Source organism: Uloborus diversus, chromosome 4 (assembly GCF_026930045.1).
Source record: "Uloborus diversus isolate 005 chromosome 4, Udiv.v.3.1, whole genome shotgun sequence".
NCBI lineage: Eukaryota > Metazoa > Arthropoda > Arachnida > Araneae > Uloboridae > Uloborus > Uloborus diversus.
In genome coordinates this window covers 84,254,066-84,281,555 of record NC_072734.1, presented here as the reverse complement: position 1 = coordinate 84,281,555, position 27,490 = coordinate 84,254,066, and the positions used below count along the sequence as shown (strand labels likewise).

Genomic DNA, 27,490 nt, shown 5'->3' with positions numbered 1-27,490 from the left:
TTAGTTTTAATGTAGTTATAAAATCAATCGGAAAATGAATATGCTACCAATTCATACAAAACATTTCTGCGCCAGTTGTTACCAATGCAGGAAGTTTTGACTTCTAGGGGAAGTTCAAAAATTAGTTATTAACTGCTTAGAGTTGATTGATTTAATCCTTTCTCATATTTTTAGCTTTTGGTTCATTTTTTTAAAAAATTCTTCCGTGCTTGTTTATACCAAGCCAATATCCTTTTAGGCTTCTACACTAAAAAAACACTGATTTTTTTTTTATGAATATGAATATAAATATAAATCACCATAAAAGGTTATTCAGATTTTACAGGTGATTTTGTAGAAGATGGTAAAAAAAGTGGAGATGGGGGGGGAGGGGGGAGTCCGTTTTATACCACACTAAAAAAAATTTCTATAATATTAAATTGTCATAGAAACACCAGGATCTCCTCTTGAACAATACATAAGACTACAATAATAATACATAGTCAAAGCTTTGAAATAGAGTCAAGAAAGTAATTTTGAATGTTAAAAGTGTTGCAAATACATCAGCTGTATCTGTTCATGAAAAAAGTTGCACTTCTCTGTTACACTAAGCAAGAAAAAAAAAGTAATTAAATAAAATAAGGTAAAAAATATCCCTTTATGGAAAAAAAAAAACAATGCTTCCTTTTTTTTTTCAAAAATTTTTATTAAAAATAAAATTTATCAAATTTGATTGAAGTATTTTTCTTTTCAGACAGTAATAAAAAGCATTTTTGGTACACACAATATCATTTAGAGTCATAAAAGTTTCATAAACAAAAACAATTTTTTGAAAAAGGCACATTGAAATGCATTCAACTTCGAACATCAAAAGTGAAACATATACAACAGTAAAAAAATAATTACAATAAATAGACACAACTTCCTACTCTTGAATTACCTCTCATTATTCATTTCTTTTTCCCTTTAAGGCTTTCAAAATACTTCCCCAACATTTTCTGTGTTTCTTCTCTGTTCATGAGTTTGATTATTTCTTCCAGTTCTTGTTTCTCATAAGATATTAATTTATCTACAGCTGGCTTGCGTAAACTTACTTTTGTCATTATTCGAGCAGCATCTGTAGATAATGGGGGGAAAAAACATTGCTTTAGAAATAAAGATTATTATTCAATGAAAAGAGTGACCATAGGTTGGACACTGGAACTATGAACATGGGAGCAAATAATAATAAATCATACTAGCCTACTGTTTGATTACCGATGAGATGGAAAGGCAAACATCCTGTTTATTGGCAGATATGGACGCATCTATGAGTTACAGAGGAGGTAGTTTGTTACAGATGTGTTCTTTTGCCTCTTAATTAGTTCTATCTAAACTATATTCCATCTATATTCTCTCTACAAAAACCGATTCGTTATTTTACAGCCATTCTCAGCTTACCATTTCGTTTTTACATCTCCGAAGAGAATAAAAATTTTATTATTATTTTTTTGCTGTTTCCATAGAAACTCTTTGTTTCTCCTCACTTTCAGAGAATGAAATAAATTAATAAGACCCTAGCGACATAATAACCTGTGCATCAAAATCCTATGGCTATTTTCCGTGCTCCTCTGCTAGATTCATTTAGATGGAACCATCCTAACTCGACCATTTTCCAGATTTCATGCCTTCGGTGGGCAGACTGTACTTAGATACAATGAACTATTTTAAAGCATTTGTGTTAGCTATTCAACAACTGAAACATCTCCTATGACATAGAAGTTGTTTCGGACGAACTTTTCACCTTTCAACACTTTTGAACCTTTCTTATCAGGGTTATCAGGAGGTTAAAACCAAAGCATAAGCAAAACTCAAGTAAGCTGCTTTTATGCATCATTTGGTGGGAAATGCATTTTTCCCCCAAGGAAATGTCATGCACTTTGAAAATGTGATCTTGTTATACTGACGCTGAAAGTTTGTCTGGATGCAGTTTATTATGATTGCACCAGAACAAAATCTAGGAGGTTTTAGAAAAGTTATTCAGATTCAGCTGAATTTTCGAGCAATATATCATTGATATACAATAGAAAAAAGGTTGACTGAGAGACTTGTCTATATGAATTTTAGTTACGTTTTAAATTTTGATCATCAACTCTAAAAATATTTTAACTTACTATATTTTTTTCTAATATTTTTAAACAAGAAAATAGCTTAAAAAATACCAGTTGGGTGAAATATGCATAGTGGCAGATGCACACAATCAGTTTGGGTGAGGAACTTTTTCCAAAAATACATTTTGTGGGGGGGGGGGGGGGTATAACATTAAAAAAAAAATGAGTTAACCATAAAGCTTGTGCTTTTCAATTTATCCTTTACTTTGCATAACATTACATGCATTTCAAATACTGCAAAATTTACTATGATGTCGGAGTTCCCAGATAATAGTTTGAAAAACCTGTTATTCACAATTGCATTATTCAATGCTTAGATCAAATATAAATTTCAAAAGACGTTAAACATAATGACCAGTTTTACAATGAATATAACACAACTAAATACAAAATAAAGCTTAAACAGTTTAGAGTTCAAAAAGACCTAGCAAAACAATTGCTGGAAAGGCTAAATTTCTCAGTTTAATCTCTGGTATCAGTTTACTAAGTTATTATAATGTTTAAAAAAAAAGCAATATAAGCATGAATGAAGGACAAAGTTTTAAAGACACAGGTGATGGTTTTTGGATTTGGCAAAGCAGTTAAGCCTATTAATGGAGTCAATTGCCATGTCCTACTGAATGTACAAAACTGCAACTCAGACTGGATGGGGGGGGGGGATCCTAGAATTTGAAATATGACTAAGTCAAAGGTTTCAAGGACGTTAACCACAGCCAATTCCTGACTGCAGACTGTGCCATTCAAATTTTTAGGGGGGGGGGAAGGGTATTTTTCCCATTTTGAGGGGAGAGGTTTTGCTTTTGGGGAGGGAGAGCAATATTTTGGGGAGGTACACCCTTGCTTTTAGGGGATGGGCACCCCTTGCAGGTCCTGCTGTGTGCTTGGTATGTTCTGTTTATATATGCATGTGAGGAGAACAAAAGAAACAAACCTGGAATCTTCAACCATTTATCCATTTCTTCCTCAGCTTTTGACATTAGTTCAGCAGGCGATTCTACAAGGTCATTCACAAGACTTATATTCAATGCTTGCTCAGCTGTGAAAAGAGTCCCCAGCTTAAGAGCATGCTCTGCCAGTCGAAATCCAATTGTATGAACAAAAACATCCCGAAACCTTCAAAAGAAACAAATAATTTTCCTGTAGCAAATAAAATATAAATAATAAATTAATAAATATTGTTACTCTTAAAAATACAAGCACAAAAATCATTTCATGTCTGAACGTGTTTCTGCACCAATATGATTTTTAAAACTTTTTCATTACTTTTATTCTAATAGTCATGAGAACTGTGAATACATAATTTAAAGTAATTAAATTTACATTATAATTTTTATTAAAGCAACACTGAAGGGTACTACTTTAAGGATGAATCCATAATGGACAGTACCATACAAATAAATCATTCCTAGTTCCTGAGTAACCCAAAGAGTGCCTCGGGGCTAGGAATTAATTCTGTGTTTCCCTCTTAACTATTGCAATTTGTGAAAGTAAAGAAACAAAACACATACAGTGTGCGACAAAAAAAACCCGGAGAAGCAATTTTGCATAAAGCTTTATAGAAAATATATAAATTACACAAGCAATAGTAAATGAGTAGACCTTAAGTAATCAATAAATTAAATTGTTTTCGAAATGGCCACCATTAGTTCCACAGAAGCGCAAATGTTTATTGAAATTTTCGGCCACTGGCCGCAAGTCTTTGACCTATCATTTATCCTATTTCTGCCAAAGAAATTGATTTAGAGAGTCCCAACTTTTATGATTTAGGGCAAACGCTAGACTCTAAAATAGGCCATACTCTATAATCCATGGGATTTAGGTCTAGCCAGTAGGAAAACCCACTCGACAGATATCATATCAGGAAAATTCACCTTGCACTTTTTGGCTTGCTCTCTTGGCATTCTGGAAAAGTAAGCTGGTGCGGAGTTTCTAAAAGAAATGTTCAGTCTTTATTGCCAGGGTGCTTATTGGCTTACAGAAGTACACCAGCTTCTAAAATGTCCCCCTGGTACACTTTTTGATTGATTTTAATGCCCTCATTCACAAAACCAGAGATTTTTTTGCTGCTTATGCAACTCCTACAGTTTGGTAAAGAGCTGCTCATCAGTGAAAAAAATCTGTCCCCAGTGGTGACATGCAGCCCATGTCAAAAGTTTTCGGCATATGTGGAGCAACACAAGTTTGTTTTCTTCAAAAAAAAAAAAAAGGCTGAACTTTTTGTTCTTGTAAAGCTTCTGTCTGAGCTCTGTTTTTACCTTTAGCCACACTGATCTGTCGCAAATTGCCGTTTTATCAGTGATATTGCTCATGGAAATTCAAGAATTTCATTGAACTTGCTTTTTGTTGGCCTTAAGATCAACATAATTGTTCATTGTACCTTTTTTGTACCTTCTTAATGAACGTCAACTATCATATTCAGGCTCCTTTAAATGGAATATTGCATCAAACATTGTTTGCCGAGGTACATCAATCAAAGAAACTGTCCTTCTCTTTGGCTTAACAGCTTTAAGATAGCAGATCTTTGCTTGACGTTGTAAAAATGCCGAAAAGCAAAGTAGAAAACAGGAAATTTGTTATAAAAAGATTCTAACTGAAGTGAGAGACAAAAACACACTCATTAAAAACATATTAGCTTATTTCCATTCAATGATGTAAACTTTGTCAGTTTTTTTGCTGCACCCTGTATAATCAGTGGTGCTCCTAGCACAGGTGGCCAGGGGCGGATACAGACTACCTTTATAGGGGAGGTGATGCAAAACAATGACCCCCCGCCTCCTACAGTTTTGAGCACCAAAAATTTCTGAAAATGCTTGAGTGTCAATAAAAAGCATGAAATTGGTCAGGGATAGCGCTTTTAATAAGCATAAACATTGCAAATTAATTTCACAAGCAATGAAAGAAGAATCTTCAAAAATTTACTTTCAAAAATAATTAATAAATTGAAAAGAACTGAAATCATTTTATTCATACAGTGTTTGAAAGCAACGTGGAAGGATATTATTGTTGACAGTTAAGGGGGGTCATGACCCCATGACCCACTCCTTGTATCCGGCACTGCAGACAACACTCAGGATGGTAATTTGTGGTGTCACCCTGTCCCCTATCTAAAAAATTTTTTAAATCTATATATAAAAAGAAAGCCGTGTTAGTTACACTATTTATAACTCAAGGACAGTTGAACCCATTTGGCTGAAAATTGGTGGGGAGGTAGCTTAGAACCAGGAGACGGACATAGGATACTTTTTATCTCATTCAACCGCGTTCCCGAAACATTTGTAATTGCAAATTAAATGTTCATATGAATTACTAATAGATGATGGGTTAAATTAACTCGAGAGGGTGCCGGCCGACAGAGTTGATAGCTACACTATTGAGGGACTGCTATTGTAGTCAGCGAACTGATTTTTGAATGCGTTTTTTTTTTCTCGATGTTCTCAGGTACATAGTAGGATTTTTCTATTGAGTTTGTTTTCCATATTTCTACAACATTTGTTTTTGTTCTTCTAGCTGAAGTTAATTGCTTACCCAAGTAAATAATTTCATTTGACTGATTATTCAATTGTGATTGTTCTTCATAATCTTTTTATTATAGTATTGTTTATTTGGTGAAACTTTTAATTGCAGAAAAAAAAACACTTAACTTGCAGGACTACGGTAGCATGGTTGCTTGGCAAGTTCAGCAATGAATTATACAGTTGAAGGATTATTTTAAGTTTTAAAGCTAATGTTAATCTTTTTATGTGTTTTGACAAATAGTTTTAAACTCCAAAGAGACTCTAATAGGTTTTTGAAAATGTGTGAACACATTTCAGTTGAAGAAAAATGATCATTTCACATCAGAATAGATGGCAGGGGTCGTAGATTGTTTTATTCAACGAACTTCCTTTAAATTCTTAGCACAGGCATCCCCGTGCGAGTACTACTAGTGTTTTATATAAACAAAAAGTATATGGTTTTCAGAGACAGTTGATATTTATTTTTGTGGGGAGATGAAAGTTTAAATTAAAAGACAAGCATAAATTATGAGTGACTTTTATGTAAAATGTGCCCTAAATGCATGCATACATAACAGTATCTTGTTGGCAAAAATGTATTGATTTGGCTGGTGCTTATTTTAATTAATATAAAAAAAAATGAGTTGAGTTATGATACTTTTAAAAAACAGGTTAAGAGCCTGCATTATTTCCAGACAACCTGATATTTAGTTTTATTTAAACACAGTTTATTTAGGTAACTTATATCAATAGTTCAAAATTGGTACCAAAATTGTTGAATAGGAGCAATTATTTTTTGAGTTATAGTAATTTTAAGCAGCAGTGTCGAATATAAGATGGGCAAAATTCGGTAAAAATGACCCTTTTCTAAGTGCCCATATTATGATCAATAACGGACAAAATATTACATAAATTGATGTATGAGGATTTCACCACTATAAGTTTTAGTGGTAATTAAATGAGAAAAAAACGTTACAATAGAGCAACACTCATTTGTTGTCTGCACATGGAATGACCCATATATAAATAATGCTAAGGAGTTCTGCATAATTTTAAACAAATTGTGGAGTTTCAAACAAAACTAATTATTCTAAAAAATCAGAACTATTAAGGAAGGTGTAGATATTCTCAATGCATCTAAGACAGGAATTGAAATATTAACAGCCCCTTTTTACAACTTGAATATGAAAAAGGTGGGAACACTTAAACTCACCATTGTGGAGCAACTATACCCTGTAAAGAAAAATAAAGAATTAATATGAAACAAAAGTATGCTGAAACACATCAGAGTAAACAAAATTTTTTCAAGAAAAACTGCACAATAAAAACATGTAACAACATATGAATGCATTAGAAAAAAATAAATAAATAAACATAACATGAAGCATTTTGAAATTAATTTGACTGCATGTGATATTAAAAAAAAAAGCAAGCAATATACTTAAAACAACAAAAAGTTTAAACAGTATACATAGCAAGAACAACAATTTGAAAAATAAATGTGTAAGGGGGGGGGGATATTAGTGACTTTTGATACTTTGAAGCAATACAGGGGGTGTATCAGTATAGCATTTACAGACTTTCAGGGCAGATAGAGTACACCTAGACGATGGGAAACCACACTGCAATGCATGGTCCGAAATACTTTCCTGGAGCAGTAGTGGTGACACAAATCACCAAAGAGACAACCGAATATGAGAATCAAACATATTTATTATCCTTAGTACTGCAAAAAACTAAGGAAAAAGGACATTAAGGAGCCATCAATCATTATTAAATCAGGTGTATGAAAATATCATCCCAGACCGTGATGCATGCCTCACATCTCCCGCGCATTGAAGATCAAACCTTAACGAAAATACCGGGCATCTCCTGTACTTCTTAGTGTAACAAAAACCGCATGTGGGCATGCACCGACATCTGATGCTTTGGCTTACGTAGCAACATCTATATTGTACGCCAGACAAAAACTTACCTGTATTTTTGCTGTATTAAAAACAATAAACATGTTTTCTCCTCCTATTCGTGTCCTGTTTTTCTTGTGCTTTGTGTCATCACTATCGCGTCAGGAAAGCGTTTCTGTCCACGCATTGTCAAGTGATTACCCATCAGCTAGAAATACTCTATCCGCCCAAAAAGTCAGTAAATGCTATACTGATACACCCCGTATAACGGAACCAACAGTTTGTGATACTGAAAACATAAAACATATTATCCTATTTTTTTGAGAAATATTTCAATTCAATGATTAAAATACTTTTCAATCCTACAAATTGGTTATTTCATGTCAAATCAACATGGCACTCAGCCAGACCATTTCAGATTTCAATGATACTTTCAGAAATCTTCTCCCTTGACATTCTAAATTTAGATAGAATGCTTTGAAAAAATCTATTATCCATACTTATTTCATTAATGTGAAAGTGAGTTTGTTGTTTACAATGTTTCCCCGCCTTAACTACTGTACCAATTTGTATGCATGCTGTCAGGTACACAAAATAGATCATGGTGTACCTTTTATCTCGAAAAAAGTATAGTTCAAATTTTAATTTTAGGCTTAAAATGGCTCTTTCTACTCCAAAATAATCATCGTACAATCTTGTTTTAGTTTCATTGAAAAGGCCATAACCCCTTGGAAGATTTTCTTCTTTTGATTTGAAACCACAAAGGGCCTAAAATTCACCAGGAAAAATGTTATAAGCATTTTCAAGCAAATAAAAATCAATTTTAAATTGAATATTTATCATCTGCATGATCTCAGTTTTAATTAGCTAGAAAAAAATCATTGTGAAGAAATCTGTGGTCATATTTTTTCAAGTGTGAATTAATAAAGTCTTACTTTTACTTTGACGCTTTTCCTGTAATCGGAGGATTTTGAAATTTTCCCTTTTGGTTACTTTTACAAGCTTTATTACCTTTTTTTCCACAGCTGGTATGCCGGAACAAGATGGTCAAGGATTTTTGCTGGGGATTTGAGAGACTGACGTTCACATTCTAATGAGGACTTATGGAGAACTTAACAGGGACTTTTAGAGAGTGCTTTTCTGCTTCTTATAAAGAGTTATGTAGTTGAAAGACTATTGTCCTCATTCTTTTGGGAATATTTAGGGACTGTTATCCTTACTCTGATGGGAATTTTATACTGATGTGCTCACTCAAGTAAGGATCAATTAGGGACTATTGGAGGAATTATATAGGGATATTTGAGGACTGTTCCTTTTAATTTTAATGACCCTTTTAGCAAAATGTTTCCTTATTCATTTGGGCATTGAAATATTTATGGGAGTGTTCACTTTATTTACAAAGTTTTCTGATTTTAATGGGCATTTTTAGACTAATGTTCAAACTTAAATAGGGATTTTTAGGGACTGTTGTTATCACTTTGACTGAAAATTTTATGCTTTTGCTTAGTTTTCTTTAAGCCGTATTATTGAACAAGAATCTCTTGGCATAACTTTCATTTCTGAAGTAGACCGGGCAAGGCCAGGCGATGGAGCTAGTTCAAAATAGATCAGCAATTTTTTTTTTTTTAAATTTGTTAAAAAGCAATTTTTTTAATTACTGGCAGTGCTTTAAAATGTTATAATTTGAGTTCTATGCTTGAGCTCATTTTAACTACGATATGTGCACTTTAATTGATCATGTAACTCGAATAACTTTTAAGAAGAAAGAAGCACAATATTTTTAAATTCAAAATGTTTTGAAACAGTGTATATTTTAAAATTTTTGAAAAAAAAAAACCACCATGATTTTTTGATGGCTTGTAATGAATACATTCAAAAGGCTTTGAGTGGGACCATGAAGGGATCATCAGCTACAGCAAATAATGTAGGACACTTTGTGATTTTGGTCAAAATGTTTTAGTAATTACTGATCCCTTTCTGGTCCCACAGTGTAAAAAATTTGATAAATTCATTAAAACACATTAAAAATCACATATATGTTTCAAAATTTTTGAAGGATATTGTCGCGTAGTTGTGTGTCGGTTATTTGGATGATGTAATTTTTCTTCTAGAAGCTTCCATGAAATGTTGATAAAAAGGCCACGCAACGTTTTTTAGGGAGAGATCATATTTTTTGCTTGCATCGGAACGCCGTGTTGAAGAGCGTAGGGTTCTTGGCCCGATTCGCTCGGCCGAGTATGGCTCCTAAGCGGTCCTTTAGTTCGGTGTGCCTGTATTTGATGAGTGATTGTTTCGCATTGTGTTTTACTGCTGTGCCATGATGTTTAATATGCTGTGACCACATGTCTGTTCTGCCACTGTTTTGTGCGTTTGTGCTGACCTTGCTTCCCGTTTGTAATGTGAAAAGGTGGGACAATAAATCGGTTATGTTTACGAACTCTCATGGATTATTCTTCGTTTGGACTTTCAGCTTTCCGTTACCCGGCATGAGAATTTCAGATGTACGTGAGTACCCTTCTTAAATATTTCGGTCTCAGTTCATGTTTGTAATGCCAACTTCTCCATTTTTTTTCATGTGCTCTCGTAATCTATGTTCATATCCTTTCGGAGTTAGAGTTCTCCCATAACAATAAGGTCGTATGATCAAGCTGTCAAATCAAACGATTAGTGAATTCACTTTGTCGCGGGGTGAATTCACCGTTCTTGGGTTTATGCTGAAATGTCTTTTATTTTTTAAACGCTCACCACTATACGGATTCACGTGCCGAACACAAGTTTACATCGTCTTTTTCCAACTCTGTAAAGGAGTACCCTAATTCCTCTATGGTCATTCATGTTTAATGAGGTGTATAATTTCTTTGTCATTTACTCGGTGCAAATCAAATTCACTTCTACTTTTTCGAATGATTTTCTTAGCCTGTTCCCCGGCCTTCCCCACACAACTACGCGACATTTTTGGTGCGTGACCAGTCCCATCTTTGGCGTTGTGCCAGTTCTTTTTCTTGTGAAACCGAGCTCATAAAAAAAAAAAAATTAAATAAATTTGTAACACTTGATATTATGGGAATGAACTCTAACGCTCAGTGGAAATTGTTTGCTTGTACATCTACTGTTGAAAAATTGTTTCTTTGAAATTTTTGTCATTCTAAGTCAAATGAAATTTCTGGTTGTGCATTAATTTTTCTTTGACCATGCCTGCTAAAAGGAAAACCCGTCAGGTTGACCCAACTTTGTCAGCCGTGTCCAACACTGTTGATAATGCTAGTGTGACACAAACCCCTCAAAATGCTGCATCTTGTAGAACTTACAGTTCTGGCAGATCCCCATTCATGCTCAATGTTGCTAATTTTAGTGGAGATCCCGCTGAAACACAATATTTTGTAGAGCAGGTTAAAGATATAATTAGTGTTAATTCGTGGTCTGAAAAAAAAGGTGTCTTGTACATTAAAAGTAAATTGTCAGGAGCAGCACTTAAATATATTTTAGAGACACCAGATTTAAGGTATTCTGACTCAGTTACAAAAGTAACTGATGCATTGTTATCATTTTTTAAGCCAGTGGTTAATACTTATTCTATGAAGGACTTTCACTCCATTAACATGGAACAATCAGAGTCAATTTTGAATTTGGCTCATAGAATAAAATTAATTACCACTAGTGTTTTCAAAATTAAGAATCCTGAATTTCAAAATGAAATAATGTACCAAAAATTGTTGTCTACCATTCCGTCAGACTTTAGAGTCAAAATTTTAGAACTTGACATCAAGTCATTTGACTTGGCTGTAAAAAAAATTGAGGAATTACAAAAATTGAAAGATGATGTTAAATCTTATGAGAATCCACAATTTTCTGATGAACATGTTTTGGCACTACAGGAAAAAATTGTTTCGCTAGAATTGCAACTGGATCAAAATAAAAGGGGTGTTCAGTCTAAAGCTAGACAAAATGATGGTTATCCAAAACAAAAATTGTTTGCTTCTCAGGAGCATTTGGACACTATTCCTAGTAATTCTGCTTGTGAATCTAAACAATTTGAGGTGTCGTCAAGACAATTTCCTCAAAACAGTCAATTCAGAAAACTGTTGTGCAGATTTTGTGGTAAAGCTGGTCATGTGCAAGAAAGATGTTTTGTGTATTTAAAACAAATGAACAACAGTGCTCGATTTCAAAATCGACGACTTAGGTCTAATATTTCTCGTGGTCGAAACAATTTTTTCAGCCAATCTCATAATTCAAATTTTGAGCCCTTGGGCTTTTCTGATTATTTTGAAAGACCTGTGTCGGGAAATTTTTCTAATACTGATAATCAATCGAATTCTAGAGCCATTAGATATAATTTCAGAAATGATAATTATCGTCAAAATCAGAGGTTTAATAACAGGTTCAGAAATCATCAGGTGAACTGTCTGAGTTTTTCGAGAATTATAAAAGATAAAATTCAATACAATGATATGGGTACACAGTATTCTCCCATTAAGTGTGTTAATGCTTCCCAAACATCTTTTGTGTATTCAAACAATGAATCTGACCCACAGGCATCAGAAAAAATTTTGTCTTTTCAAAATTGTGCACCAGTGGTAACCTCTGATCATCAAATTCAAAATAGAAGTCTGTTGGTACAAAACCCAGAGCCCAGATTTCACTTTCCACAGCCAGTTCACCATACTGCAGAGTTTTTGCCTAATTATAGTTATAATTTCTGTCCAAACAAAGACAAAAATGTTGTTAATTCTTGTCCAGGTGGTAATTCAAATGTTCGTATGGTACATGATGCAAAGGACATGAGTTCCTTGTGTACTGTAAATCAAAGCAATGTCATAAATGCCACACAAAATGCTAACATGAACTCTAATGATCTGTATCATAATTGTGGTGTTGATTTTCCTGTACCTCCTCCACCTGGTTTTCATAATTTTTCTGAAAATAATATGTCTTTTACACCTCATAATATTCTCTTTGTACCACAACCACCTATTTTCAATAACTCGGTGCCAAATTTTCATAATGTAAACCCTTCTGGCCTCTAATTTATTTAAAGAAAGTTTTTTTCTCTTGAAAGTTATTCAAAATGTAAATCAAATTAAATTGCATATCATTGCCTTTTAAATAAGCTATTATTGAATAGTGTAGCTCTTATACGACTTGAGGTATAACATTGGAAAGCACTGCCGGCAAGTAAAACAAAGTGTTTTTAAGTGAATTTCTAAAAGTAATCACTCATCAACTATGAATGATAGATTTAGGAAGTAAAGAGTAAGATTTCTGGAAGCTTAAGGAAAATCTGAAACAATCAGGTTGATATATAAATTTTTTGACAGCCGATTTGACATGAAGTCCCCCAAAGGCTAAAAATATAAGGCTTTTGATCAGTTTTTTGGACATATGACTACTAAATATGGCTTTCAGAAAGGCCCCCCCCCCCCCTTGAAAATATTGCCTTTTATAAGTTCTTTGGAGCAGGGCTTTGGAGGTGGAGTCAGACTGATTTTGGGGCAAAGGAGTTGGATTTAAAGTTTTACAGTTCCAACGTAAGTAAAGGTTAAGTTAAAGGTTTTGAATTCTTCTTGATACAAGGATTAGATTCTTGAAATATGCAGTTTAGTAATGGAAATTTCAGGCACACATTGCTCAGCTAAATAATTTTGTGTAATACGGCATTATCAAAAAAAAAAAAAAAGTTCCTTCTTTTTTACCTTATCTTAAAGCATCATTGTGATAAAATTTTGAAGGTGTTTCAGGTTTTCCAATTTGGTTCATAGGAATTCTGTAGTGGGGATTGTGAACATATTCAGTATATAGAGGTACTACTTGAAGGGGGTTGAAAATAATGTTCATAATATTGAGGTGTTCATATTATAGGGTGTTCAGAGTACAGAGAGGTTAGCCTATGTTAAGTCTATGGAGTTTTGCGGGAACCTTCCAAATGTGTTCAGAATATTGGGGTGTTCAAATTAGAGTGTTCAGATAGAGAGAGTGCACTGTACATTGTTTCGTCTAATATATTTACAAATTTTCAATGTGGCTACCTTTAACCTTAATAGCCCAGAGCTTTAAAAATATCACAAAATTTTCGGCTATGGGCGGCCACTCACTAACTGATATTTTATCCCATTCCTTGCATACGGATTTGTTTAGGAATGGCAAAATGTTATGACATTTCACACACATTCTTTTCTCCAAGACCTTTCATTGTTTAATGGCATCAACAACATCAATTGTAAAGGTTTGGGGTAGGATATGTGCTAGTGGGAAAATACCACATGTTTTTGTTGATCAAGGGATAAAGATTAATCAAGAAACAAATCAGAAATGCATTTTGGAAGATGTTGTCTTACCTTGGTCACAAAAGACCTTTGGAAACATAAGATGGATCTTCCCACAGGATTCTGCCCCTGCACACAGAGCTAAAGGCACGCAAGATCGGTGCAAGACATTTTTTGGACTTCATCGGAGCTGAAGAATGGCCACCGTATTTCCCAGATTTGAACAGAATAGATTATTCTGTTTGGTTCATTGTGGAGACAATGGAGAGTGTGTGCTAAACCTCATAAAACTTTGGTATCCCTAAAGAATTCTTATGGGATAAAATATATATCAGTAAGTGAGATAAGGTTCATAGCTGAAAATTTTGAGCTCTCTATTAAGCCACCTTGAAAATTTGTAAATATATTAGAAAAAAAAATGTATTCATATTTATTTTGAAGTTTGGTCATAATATTTGCATTAGCATTACACTTGTGGTCTATAATGTGTGTCTAAGTTATTTCTTGTCACATTGTATGTACACTAGCTGTGTTTCTTGGCTTTGCACAGTCTACCTTGAAAATAAAAGTTATGTAAAGTGATGCATGGTCAACAATCGGGCTTTAAAAAAAAACTAAAATTTCTCGACAGACAACGTAAAAATAACCAAAAATGAAATTTTTTCAATCCTCTAATTACAGGAAAAGTCACAAAACAAAAGGGCTAGTTTAATCTGTTCACAGTTGAGAAAAAAAATGGCAACAAATCTTCCTTCTCAATGATTTTATTCATGCTAATCAAAACTGAGTTCAAGGCAGATGATAAATTTCTGCTTTAATATTAATGTGTTAATTTACTTAAAAATGCTCATAACTTTTCATCTTGGTTGGATTTTAGAACCTTGGTGGTTTTGAAATATAAAGGAAGTAAATCTACTTCAGTGGCATTTTTACCAGGCTTTTGAATGAGACTGAAATCAAGACAATTGGATAATTATTTCCAGTTGAAAAAGCCATTTAATGCCATTTTCAGGTTCTAAAATTGAAATTCAACCGCTCAATACTTTTTTGGTATTTGACCCCTCCCCCCTCATTTTGCTTCTCGGGTGCTCAAGTACCTTCTTACCAACTTTGGTCAAGATCTGATGTAAATTAAATTTGTACAGGGGACACATTTTTATGTTCTGTTTTATTTATGTAGATAGTTATGTAACAATGTGTTTGAAAAACATGAAAACATACCAACAAAGTTTCATTCAGTCCTATAGTTGTCTTGGGCTTAACCATGATGCTATGGTCACAACTGATTGATAAAAGACATCCTCCAGCAGGTGCATGACCCTATCATCAAGAAGGAATTTAAAATATTTCAAAATACATTCAAGAATTGAATTTTAAAATATATTTAGAAAGTAGCAGAACTTCAATTGCATTTTGATATTAACACCTCAACATTTCAAGTGTACTTTGGTACATTTCTGACGTTGTAAAATAGCTGTTGCTTTAAGAAATTATAATTTCAAGTATGCATTCAAATACAATACTTTCTACATCAAAATTTGATATTATAATAATGATAGTCATAAAAACATTTATAGTTAGAATTTAAAGTAACAGGACATTTTTGTCTTTAGAGGCCATTCCTAATTATGTAAGGATAATTTTGGCAATTTTTGACCCCCCTCCTCCCATGTAAGATTTTTCAAATCCCTCCCCCTATTCTTACATAAGATTCCATTTCGTTTTTCAAAACAGATTTTACATCACTGGAATTGTTATTAAATTCCCTATTATTAAATCAAACCATTTTGTGCAAAGAAATATTTACAAAAAAGTTAGAATCTAGACTCAATGTTTTTTCGACATTTTTTCGCACATGATGCAATAGTAATTAAAAATAAAACATATCATGCATAGTGCAATTCTTTTATTACACTTTACACTATTCATTTTTTGTAAAACAAGTACGAAACAGCTCATCCTAAGGCATTTTTACTGACAGACGCAAATGAAATATCATTTCTGCCAAACTACTTACTTGACTGTGCGATTTCTAATGTAAAATTATTGACTTGGGAAAATATTATGTAAGAATGGGTTTGACACCCCCCCCCTCAAATTAAGGGTATGTAGAGATTTTTACATCCCCTTCGGGATCCTTACGTAATTAAAGAATGACCCCTTAACAGAACAGAAAGTTTTTTTCATTAAAAACAAAAAACAAAAAAAAAAAAAAAAACTACTAAGGCTGTATCAATATTTTACTTTATTGTTTGTTTGTTTTAAAAAAAAAAAAAAAAAAGCTTTTATCTTCAGCAGTTTTTTGGTTGACACAAGGTAGAGTGATTATTTTTGTAAGAGTTATTTAAAGAAAGTTCAGTCATTAGTCAGGCTGACAAAGTTACTGATCTGGGGTCTTAATAAGTCAGGATTTAAAGTTTAGCCAACAGTGCAGCATTGCTAGCAACAAAGCCAATAAGATGCTTGGGTTTATCAATAGATCTATTTCAAACAAATCTAAAGAAGTTCTTCTGCCCTTATATAGAAGTTTAATAAGACCCCATTTGGAGTACGCTGTTCAGTAGGGTGGGCCGAAAAAACTGTTTTTGGAAATCTGTTTTTGGATAGTGCGGAAAAGTTGCTATATGGACCCGTTATTACCCATAAAAAATTTCGCTAAATTTGTTTAATATTTAGCCGGCGCTATTTGACCTTGAAAAACTGAAAAAAAGGACAAAAATGCACTTTTTTCAAAAAAAAAAAAAAAAAAGAGGGGGGGGGGAGGCAAAAATAAAAGTTTGAAGCTAGTTTCAACAAACATTAGAAGTATCTGCAAGTGCATTAGTTGAAATCCTCAAAGATTTTTATACATTTCGTAGAATATTTAGCTACGCTCCTTTAAGACTGAAACATTGGAAAAATGAAAAAAAAAAAAAAAAAATTAAAAGTAGTTTCGAAATAAGTAAGTACTGAAATGTTACGCAATATGTTACCTAGAAAAAACAGTGAAAATTCAATCAATTTCATGCGACATTTATACGCCAATTTTAAAAAATGCACACACTCAAATAAAAAATAGTTACATAAGATGCTAATTTTTTAATCTTTGGTTCCAGTAGTTTCTTCGGGATAATAAACGGCGCTCAACTACTTCTATTTTTCCTAAGATTATTTTATAACTATTTTATATATATTTGACAAATAGAGCCCTTGAGTATTAAAAAAATGTGAATCCTCTGAAGTCCTTTAAACTGATTAATGAATTGAACGCAAGTATTCTTCTTTAAGAAATGCTGTAATTCTACACCTCCACAGCAGGGAGTTAAGCAATTAAAGGGGTCCTCTCTTGAGTCCAATGTCCACAATGAGTTGCCACTGAGGCATCTTATACTGGAATTGGACGGTTGCACAAAGTGGCCACATTCATATTCTGGAGCTATCGAACAACTTCTTAGAGATTGTAAAAAAATCCGGTGGTCAAATTTGATAAAATTGACTGCAATCTTCTGGTTTTGGACATGGAAGATATAAAAAATTTAAGTATTGAACAACAATATTTGTATAGAATCTGTCTTGCCGTAAAAGATGGTCAGTTGTCCTTCAAGCGTGGCTGACAGTAGCCCAGGCAAACTCAGTCAGTCATGCGCGATGGCTGACAACTGCAAACCATTTGTTACGCTTGTATATAGGCACTCCAACTCCATCAAAAAATCTTACAATACTTGTAAAGTATGTAATGTTAGTTTATGCTCCAATGTGGTTTGAAATAAAAATAAAACCGAACTGCCAGTACGGCGCCCAACATTTTTGGAAAATGATTTCTCTTGGAAGGCAGTTTCCAGACAACGTTAAGGAGATAATTTTCAAAGTTCTCTCAAGTAATGCATATTTCGCTCATCCTGAACAGCTACTGTTGACAATGTTGTTTGACTCAAGAAAATACATTCGGGAATTAGCTGTTAGGCGCATTCTGAACTCTAGAAATCAGAAGACGAAGAGCTCGGATGGTGTACGATTTTTTGAGCGTCCTAAACTCAATTTTGAAGCCGTTGATTATGTTGATTTGGCAAACTGTGTTGTAACAGAGCCAACTCTTACAATGCATCTAAAAGACCAATAATGGAAAGAAATGTTCAAAGAACATTCTACAGAGTTTACTTTCGAGAAATTTCCCTGCCACACGCAAGCTGTGAAACGTTGTGTGAAACTAATAACCGAAGCTGCAATAAAAGTTCGTGGTGAAACTGCACGAGATGGATACATTCGTGCAAAACTTCATGCTAGGAAAGAACTTCCATCATTTGATAACAAGGGACAATATTATTCCAAAAAATAATATTCATTATGCATGAGGTATTATAAATCAAATTTGAAGATTTCTTTTTTAAAATTTTATTATCTATATATGTAATTCTAGAAAATGTATGATACTATTGCGTGATAATAATTACTATGATTAATAGTGCTATTTAATTAATTAGTCTGTGATTTAATTTTGAAAAATAATTTTCACATTGGTTTTTAAAGAAATTCAATATTTTTTCATTTTTCTCCAATTTTCGATGTCGGAAAGGAGCGGTTAAATGCTCATTAAAATCAATGAAACATTTTATGGGCTCGAACTGGCTCATTATATAACATTTTAGGTGCATTCCAGCAAAATATTTGGAATTTAGTTTTTAAAAAAAAATTTCGACAAAAAATCATTTTTCTCTTTTTTTACGGTTTTTCAATGTCAAATAGCGCCGGCTAGATATTTTTTAATATCCAAGAAATTTTTTGTGAGTGCTAACTAGCTCACTACGCAACTTTTGCGCGCTATCCAAAAATTGATTTCGAAAAAAAAATTTTTTCGGCTTATTTCGGCCCACCCTACTGTTCAGTTTTGGCCTCCTTATCTTAAGAAAGACATTAATGTATTGGAAAGGGTTCAAAGGCGGGCTACAAGGCTAATAAGTGGACTTTCCCACTTATATTATGATTCCAGGCTGAGAAGGCTAAAAATGTACAGTCTTGAGCAAAGAAGAGACCGAGGGGACATGATTCAGTTGTTTAAATTTATTAAAACGAAAGATGTTAGGGGGCTAAAGTTAACTGAAAACAGGACAAGGGGTCATTGTTTTAAGCTATTTAAATCTCAGGTTAACATGGCTATTAGGAAAAATTATTATTTTAGCAGGGTAGTGGAACCTTGGAACAGCTTACCGGAAGAGGTGGTAATGAGCAAAGGAGTAGACAGTTTTAAGAGGGCCATTGATCTTCACTGGGGATTGTAAATTGACTAGGACCAGTCTAGCTGGGCCCAGAGTCTGTTGCTGGTTGTCACTTTTGTATTTGTATTTGTATAAATTAAAATGATGATGTGACTGGTATTCACAAATCTCAAAGACAATAGAAATAGAGAAGTCAGGTTTTGAACAAAGTGAGATCAATAAGCAATCTTCTTAATTACTCAAAAAAAAAAAAAAAAAAAAACGAGTACCTATTGTAGAATTTATGAATGCATAAAAACTTAAATTTACTTACATTAATAGCAGCAATACTGATAAGAGGAGTAGCATACAGTGTTTTCCACATTGTCTGCAACGATGTCCAAAACTGACGCAATCGTTCCTCTTTAAACTGGTACATTTCAGTTATATCAAGGCCAGCTGAAAAAACAGTCGGAGAACTCTACATAGAGAGAAAAAAGAATAACCATCATTTACTTAAATCTAAAGAATAAATAACAGTAAGACCCCACATATATACACATAAATTTAGCCTTAAAATTGTTTAAATTATAACTAATTAAATTTGTTTTCCCCCAAGTATATTACAGAGGCACTGACTTCAGGGGTGTTGAGTTGCTACATCTCTCCCTCACATTTGTGAGAATTTATTGCACTCAGGTATTTTTCTAAACTATCATAACACTTTAAAAAATAGTACTCTGCCTTAAGAAGATAAAGTGCAGTATCTAGCAGAAATGACTTTTAAAGGGATATGAAGAAACTTGTTTTGAATTCCACACTAACAATTCTGGTTGCAGAAACAGCATGATGCTGTGATGTGCATTGCATATTCTTGAGATCGTCTGCAGACAATTATTTAGCTAGGAGAGAAAAAAAACCTAGAATTTTTAAAGAAAAAAAAATCTTGAATTTCTGTAAACAAAGATTTATACTGTCTTTTCGGGGGTATAATAACAGGTAGCATGTACTTGTAGTTCTTAAAATAACCATCTTATTTTTAAGTATTTCTTGGAGCCTTTTAGGTTCTACGATTAATATAATGTTGGATTAACCTACAGACTATTTTTGAATTTTCAACCTGCCTCCCAGACTGCTGAAGAAAATTTTGCAGTCGGGCTAACAATAGGGAAATTGGAATTTAACATCTTTTTTGTCCTCTCTTTTCATCAGATACCAAATAAGTAAGCTAAAATGTAATCGAGTTAGAAATCAGTAAAAAAATCCTACTGGTCCTTCAGACTAGTCAACATGAAAATGTACTGGTCTGCAGACAACATCATTGGTCCGCTTTAATTTAACAATAAATATGTTCGTATGTAAAATTATTTATACTTTATTATTGCATTTATTAAGTTATCTTTACTAATAATAAAGCTGAAAGACTGTGTCTGGATCTCTGTCTGTTACGCGCATAGCGCCTAGACTGTTTGGCCGATTTTCGTGAAATTTGGCACAAAATTAGTTCGTAGCATAGGGGTAAACACCTAAAAGCGATTTTTTTGAAAATTTGATTTTGTTCATTTTCTATTCCAATTTTAAGAATATTTTACAGAGCAAATTATCATAACCTGGACGAACAAATTACCATAACATGGGCGAGCAAACTACCGTATGCGACCATGTTGGAGCAAATTAACATAGCAAATTGGCGAGAAATTCACCATCGATTTCTTTTAAATATACAGGCGAATCAAATCTTTTAATTTTCTTTTATTTAATCTGCAGTCCGCAGGAATTTAAATTCTTGCAGACCACTGATTATTTTTTTATGGTGGTCCGAGGTAGGTTTCACTGGTCAGGGACCAGTGGATCAGCAGTAGGGTCAAACGCTGTAACAGATGACAAAAGTGCAAAATGAAAAATTTGTTGATACTGCCCTGTAGTCCCACAGCAACAATGACTTTCTAGGTGGATTTTCTTTTTCTTTGTATTACTTTATTATTAACAAAATAAATAAACACAAAATCTCTTCTAATACAAGAATATGTCATAGTTTCTAATTTCTTTTTTAAGGTCACAAAATACCAAAAGCAGATTTTTATGAGGATTAAATTTTAAAACATGTTGTTCATAAGTTGACCTGAAATTTGTTGCCTGAAAAAAAATATATATATATATATATATATATATATATATATATATATATATAAATTCATAAATAAATGAATAATAATAAATAAAATAAAACAATAAATAAATAAAAAATAAAAAAAGGAAAATTTTCCCTAATTTTAAAAGTACAACTAAAGCTTTAAAAAAAAAAATCAAGTAAACTTGATGCATTATGTTATTTTTTTTTATTGTAATCATTGAAAAAATAATAGTCTAGAGGATGAGTTATTATTATTTAGCCATTTCAAAGCAATCCAAAGTGTTTTGGACCACTAGTGCTTTTAGAACATCAATGATTTCAAGTGCTATATTTATATAGGAGAAACAAAGTCTCCTTTAGGTAACTTTTTGAATGAAGTTCAAAAACAAGGAATTATGCTAATATATTTTTTAAGACAAATAAGTTTATTTCCATCAAAACCTTCCTTGAATTACACTTTTTCTGAAAAGTTTTATTGCAAATATGTTTTTTTTTCTTTCCAATACTGTATTTGAAAATGCCTAAGAGAAGACTTATTTATGCTACTTCCAAAAACTTTACAAAAAATAAAAAATAAATAAAATAAAGAAACTAAAAATTATTCACAGGACTTGATTTTTGAAATATGAATGGCAAGCATTAGAAAATAAGGAAGACAGAAAACTTTTTAAGAATTGAAATTATGGAACCTCAGAAAGTTGACGCCTGCTTAACTAGACATGTTTTTCTGTTCTCTACAGTTGTCGAGTTATCAAGGTTCTTCCGTATATAGCCCTCCAAAACATTTTCTGTGTTATACCTCTGCTTAAACTCAAAACTTGAACAAGCTCCTCCTCTCCATATTATGAGAGTTGACAACATATGATGCTGAAAACACATAGTACAAGCTCTCCTCTCCATATTATGTGAGTTGATAACATATGATGTTGAAAACACATAGTACATATTGAGACGATACTTACTGAACCTAAAATAAAGCCTCTATATCTCTTTTTTTCTAAATTTTTAATAGCTGCAGTAATTTCTTGAATCATCTCCAGATTGAGGCTATTTACAGGTGGTCTTTGCATTATCACAGAAGCAATTTCTATAAAATATAAGTTTAAAAAAAAATTATTACAATAATAAAACACAAAAAACATGTCAGTGAAGTAGGGATTTAGAAATACTGTGACTAAACAAGAAGGCAGTAATGAAAATGCAGCAACAGTATTACGAAAACTCCTTTGCATTTTGGGTATGTTCCCCAAATAGAATGTAGACTAATAAGAGACACTTAGGTTTTTAAAGTTGACTTTGAGCAGCAAATTTTCTTTTGAATCTAAGAAAAAATCAATAATAACTATGTATAAGAACTAAGAAAAACTACTTTCTCAATCATTCAATTTTAGCCCCCCTGCTGATAAAACAATCACTTTTCAGAAGTGTGTGTGCTGATGTTTATACCCAAAGTGACCATTTGTTTTTTTTCCTCAAAATGGGACATTTAACAACTTTAAGCAACTGTGCATATATACATACATACACATAAGCCTGATTTTAAGCGGTAGATAGGGACCGCATTAAAAGATGTTGTTTGAAACTTCATGAGTAGCTATAAAAAGTTGTTTTCACAACACAGTTAAAATATTTTTTTTAATTTTAATTCTGTGGATAGGGACCACATAAAAAATTCTCACATACAAAATAACCTAAGAACTTAAGAAATAACTAGGAATTGCTTCTTTAAACAAAATCAAAATTACCAATTGATGATCACTTTACCGAGTAGTGGAACAAAATTTCCCAAATAAGGAAAGTTTTTGGAGCAAGGGCGGATCTAGAAAATGTTCAAGGAGGGGGCGATTGTTTTCACTCTTTACTCTTTAGAACTTCAATTTCTAAAAATTTTCGAAGGAGTGCATTGAACCTCTCGTTTACCTATCCCTAATATCATCTATCGTCTAAACTTGAGATTTCGGAACTTCAATTTCGAAAATATTCCTATAGAAAGTTTGTGCCCCTATCCCCAGAGTAATAAGAGATGTGCTACGATTGCAACTTCAATTCCGGAAGAATTCCTGGAAAGAGCTCCCTTTCTCCATCGATTATTATATAAAATTACGGTTTTGAAACTTCAGTATTGAAAATATACATGAAGAAATTTCCTGTTTCTCGGCTCAAGGAGGGGGCGATCGCCCCCATCGCCCCTCCCTTGTATCCGTCCTTGGAGGCCAGTAACCTTCCATCTGGGTGCCTTTGTCTTTACTTGAAGATACTACCTTGCCACTTGTTTTATAAATAATTTCGTCAAATGAGTCCCAATATGATTGAATTTTTTATGTACTACACCAAAAAAATTTACACAAAAATAGGTTTGTTTGTATAAAAAATGAAATTAAAAACATTTGCACAAATAGTAAAGCACCGTTCATACATTTTAGAAGGGAATATACCAAAAAAAGTATAAATGAAAAAATGTATAGTAAATAGATGTTAGTATGTATTCTGCCGTGTGCAGGTAAACGGCAGTATCTGCAGAAATGAGTTTTCGAGATATTTGAAAAAATGTGTGATGGATTCAAAATTAACAATAGGAAAATGTTGGACTTAGACTTTTTTTTTGCATGTTTTTTCAGTGGAAACCAAATAAGCGAGCTTGTACAATAGGTGAGAAAAATGCAAAAAAGAAAAAAAAAATTGCAGTTACTGTATACCTTTTATCTGCACATGGCAATATTAATCTTTGTATGGATAAGATTGCCAGACGTCCGGTTTGGCAGGGACAGTGCCGGTTTTCAGACAAAATCCCAGTGTCCTGACCAGTTTACTTCACGTACAGGTAAAAGATAAACTTGATTATAGATGATAAAAAAGTCAAAAAAAAAAAAAAAAAAAAAAAATTATGATGAATTATTTAGAATAATTACTTTATCATTTGCAACATTGAGTTGTAAAATTAATGTATAAAGGGCCATGGGAAAGAATAATCATAGTCCAGTTTCTTGAAAAAAATCGGATTTCTGCGAACTGAAAACTGTTCGATTATTACAAATAGGTTTCAACTGTAACATCATTCCGGCAAGAAATATTATAATCACTGAGTTCCAACAGGAAAGAGATAGACGCTAAAGTGCAAGAATGAATTGACTTCAAAGTTTTAAAATGCAAAACTGGAAATTATTGCGTCAGGGACTATGATCCTTCTTCCCCTCGGCACTTCATATTGAATTAGATAGACAAATTTTTGCAATAAAATTGAAACCAAAAATAACTTCCTAAAAAAAGTTCTAGCCAAGGAAAAGGACATGTAAACATTATTTGATTTTTTATTTCTCATTCAAAGTGTTTCTTCTTACTAAAGAAACTTAAAAATAGCAACATGCCTATGTATGGATCAATTTTTAAAAGTGTATAATTGATAAAAATGCATAAAATGGAAACGTGTAAATGATTTATTAGAAAAAAGTACAAAAATGAGCTCTTTTAAAAGAAGCATCGATGTAGTATAACTTTGTAATGCAAAATTTCTCTTGAATATACTTGGTGTTGATTTAAAAAAAGAATGAAATGTTTGGCAGTACATTAATTCAATTTACTTTTACTAAAATCGTTGCTTTAAGAGTACCAATTAGAAAATGTGCATTTTCATTAATTCATAAATTATTCATAAGTGGAAATACCCTTTTACTTGTGCATGGGTTACGAACATGATAAATATAATTTATAATTATGATAAGTTTGCACATTGGAATTTATTGGTATGAAAAGGAAGGTGTGAAACAGGACAGACAACTCAAAAACGGGACTGTCCTGTTCAAAACAGACCATATGGTCACTTTATTTATAACCCTCCACTACACCGGCGGTGACCCAAATGCCAGATGATCATGCAACTAAATGAGAATCTGGTGTTTTTAATTCTGGTTTTTGGCCCCATTCGAAAAACTTTGTCGATTTTGCTCAAAGTGATTTCAGTTTCATACAGCATAGATCAAAATTGTTTTCAGCTTTGAAAGTTTACCACATAGAATTTTGACTGTCAAAAAAAAAAAAAAAAATATATTTTGCCCCATCAGTTAACCTATGTAATACCAAAATGCATACATTTTAAAATATCAATCAAGCCCATTTCATACTTCAGAAAAAAATGACCCGGTAGGGAAAAAAGAAAAAAAAAACTTTGTTTCTCAAGTAATATTCGCTAAAGAAAAAATCACATCAAAATCATGAGCAGTGCTTCAGATTCAGTAGAAATAATGAAAAGTGAACCTATTCCTTACTGAAAGCACAAAAGCTCATATTTAATGCTAGTTGAAGAAAATAACATTACGTGCGAGTCCTGGAAAAATTTTAAAAGCAATGTATAAAAAATATTAACGAATTGAGAATGTTTTGCAAAAGCATACTTGATAAACTATTGAGAGTAGGTAGTATAATTAAATTTATCAACAGTGTTTTATAATCAAGTATATTGCATTTACTAAATAATAAAATTGCAAGTCAGGCACAAGCTGCATACTTTTTTCCTCATTTTCAACAACGTTTACCAACGTTGACCCCGAGGTACTTGCGCTGAATTTTGCATGACTGATTACACGATTTGTACATGGAAATATGAATCCTTTTAAGCTCCTAACGTTGCTTAACATAGTGAAAAATTATATTTTGGAACTGAAAGTTTGTTTCACAGGTTGTTAAAATAATTATTTTTTCGTTGCAATTATTTAAAAACAAAAATTCATCGCTTAGCAGCAGCAGAAAGGAAAGGCAGACGACATATCAAAACTTTACGATGCCATTCTCGCTGCATAAATAAAACATTTTATGTTAACTAATATCTTTCTTGACTTTTTTGAAACTTTTTTTAACATTTCCTTTCTGTGTTTTGTAAATATGTTAAATAGATAATATTTTGTTTATTTCGGGTACGGATAGTTCTCTGCACAATCCAGACTTGTATGGTAGTGGCCTGGCTGCGGCCCAGGGACAGATTTTAGGAATTTCTTTAGGCATCAGTAAAGGACAAGACGATTGGAAGTGATCTCTTTCATCTTCCGCATCCCTATCCATTTAATTTCTGAATAATAATATTGCAGTTAGAATATTTTTTCCCCTCCTTACTAAACGAACGAATTTGTTGTGCTTTTGATTACTGAAGTGAGACATGTTGAATTTAAGATTCCGCAATGTGGAAACTAAAACTGAATTTATATCATATTTCTATCTTTATAAAAAAGGGTTTTCATGTGATGATTACAAATAAGTGTAATTTTGGAAATTATAGGCACAATACTTTTTCTAAGAACAGTAGTCAAATTATATTAACTTTAAGGACCTCGAAGTAAGGATTTTTGTTGTTAATATTCATTTGTATCCTTTTCATATCTTTCGATTTTAAGTTTGTGTATCATATGCTTTTAAAAGTGAAATTATTCAAACAGAACAACTTTTTTTTTTAAACTTAAATGCTATTCTTTTTCAAGATAAATGTAAAATTTTTGTACGTACTAATTTTTCAAGATCTAAATCATCATTTCCATTTTATTTATTTATTTATTTTTTGGGTTATTGAATTCTATAAAAGAAATACGTTTCTCAGGGAACGAATAATATGCACCCAAAGTACATAGTATAATATGTACTTTTATTACATTTGCAGAAGCTAAGAGGCAATTGTCCCATTTCCCCCTCCCTCCCCCAAAGCACAGACTAGTTGCTGTAATGTATAAATATGGCTGGTAAACATGTTTTTCACTGTGCTTGTTAACTATTAAAGGGCAGCAACTGCATAATCTCTAGGACCCATCGCCTTAGGAAAAGGGTAGCCTAGGCAAAACTTTTTTTGTATGGCGTGAAGAGGATGGCATACACAAGTATTTTACTCCATTAACATGGAGTTGGTGTCCCTGATTAATGGCCATTTACATTGCTTGAATTCCATTACAACTAAATTCCCGTCACACTTGTTAGATGTAACTGCGAACTGCACGCAATTGTGATGCACATATAGTTGTTTTCCAAATGTTTAAATTATTAGTTGGTTTTAAATAAATGTATTGTGTTGTTTTGTACATGTTTGGCTCCTACTTTTAATATCACTCTCTAAATAAATAAACCAACAGGCATGGTGTCAGGAGTTGAAACCAATATTGTAAGTGGATTGCAAAACCATTAGAGATGTTTTGATGTGCTTTAAATGAGCGTTTAATTTTCGCAAAGGAAATTATTCAACGCTGAAGATTCTACAGTGGATACATTTTGTTAAGAAGTAAGCAACCACGATTAAAAATGAATTTGTTCTGTGTTCCTGGAGAACATAATTTCTCATCAGGAAATTTAAAAGAATCATGGAAAAAGTGAAAACAACAGTTAGAAAATTACTTGGTAGCGACAGAAAAACACGCCAAATCCGA

General features: G+C 32.7%; 1 protein-coding gene across 1 annotated transcript; it reads right to left on the bottom strand.

Annotated features, from left to right (window-relative positions):
- Positions 1-699: 699 nt before the first annotated feature.
- LOC129220441 (enoyl-CoA delta isomerase 1, mitochondrial-like) lies at positions 700-25,846 on the bottom strand. The gene is made up of 7 exons (XM_054854862.1): positions 25,597-25,846; positions 22,058-22,182; positions 19,296-19,442; positions 15,012-15,110; positions 6,837-6,856; positions 3,061-3,242; positions 700-1,096 (listed from the first exon to the last, which is right to left on the bottom strand). The coding sequence occupies exons 1-7, from the start codon at positions 25,724-25,726 to the stop codon at positions 930-932; spliced, it is 870 nt and encodes a 289-aa protein (XP_054710837.1). The 5' UTR covers positions 25,727-25,846; the 3' UTR covers positions 700-929.
- Positions 25,847-27,490: the final 1,644 nt, after the last annotated feature.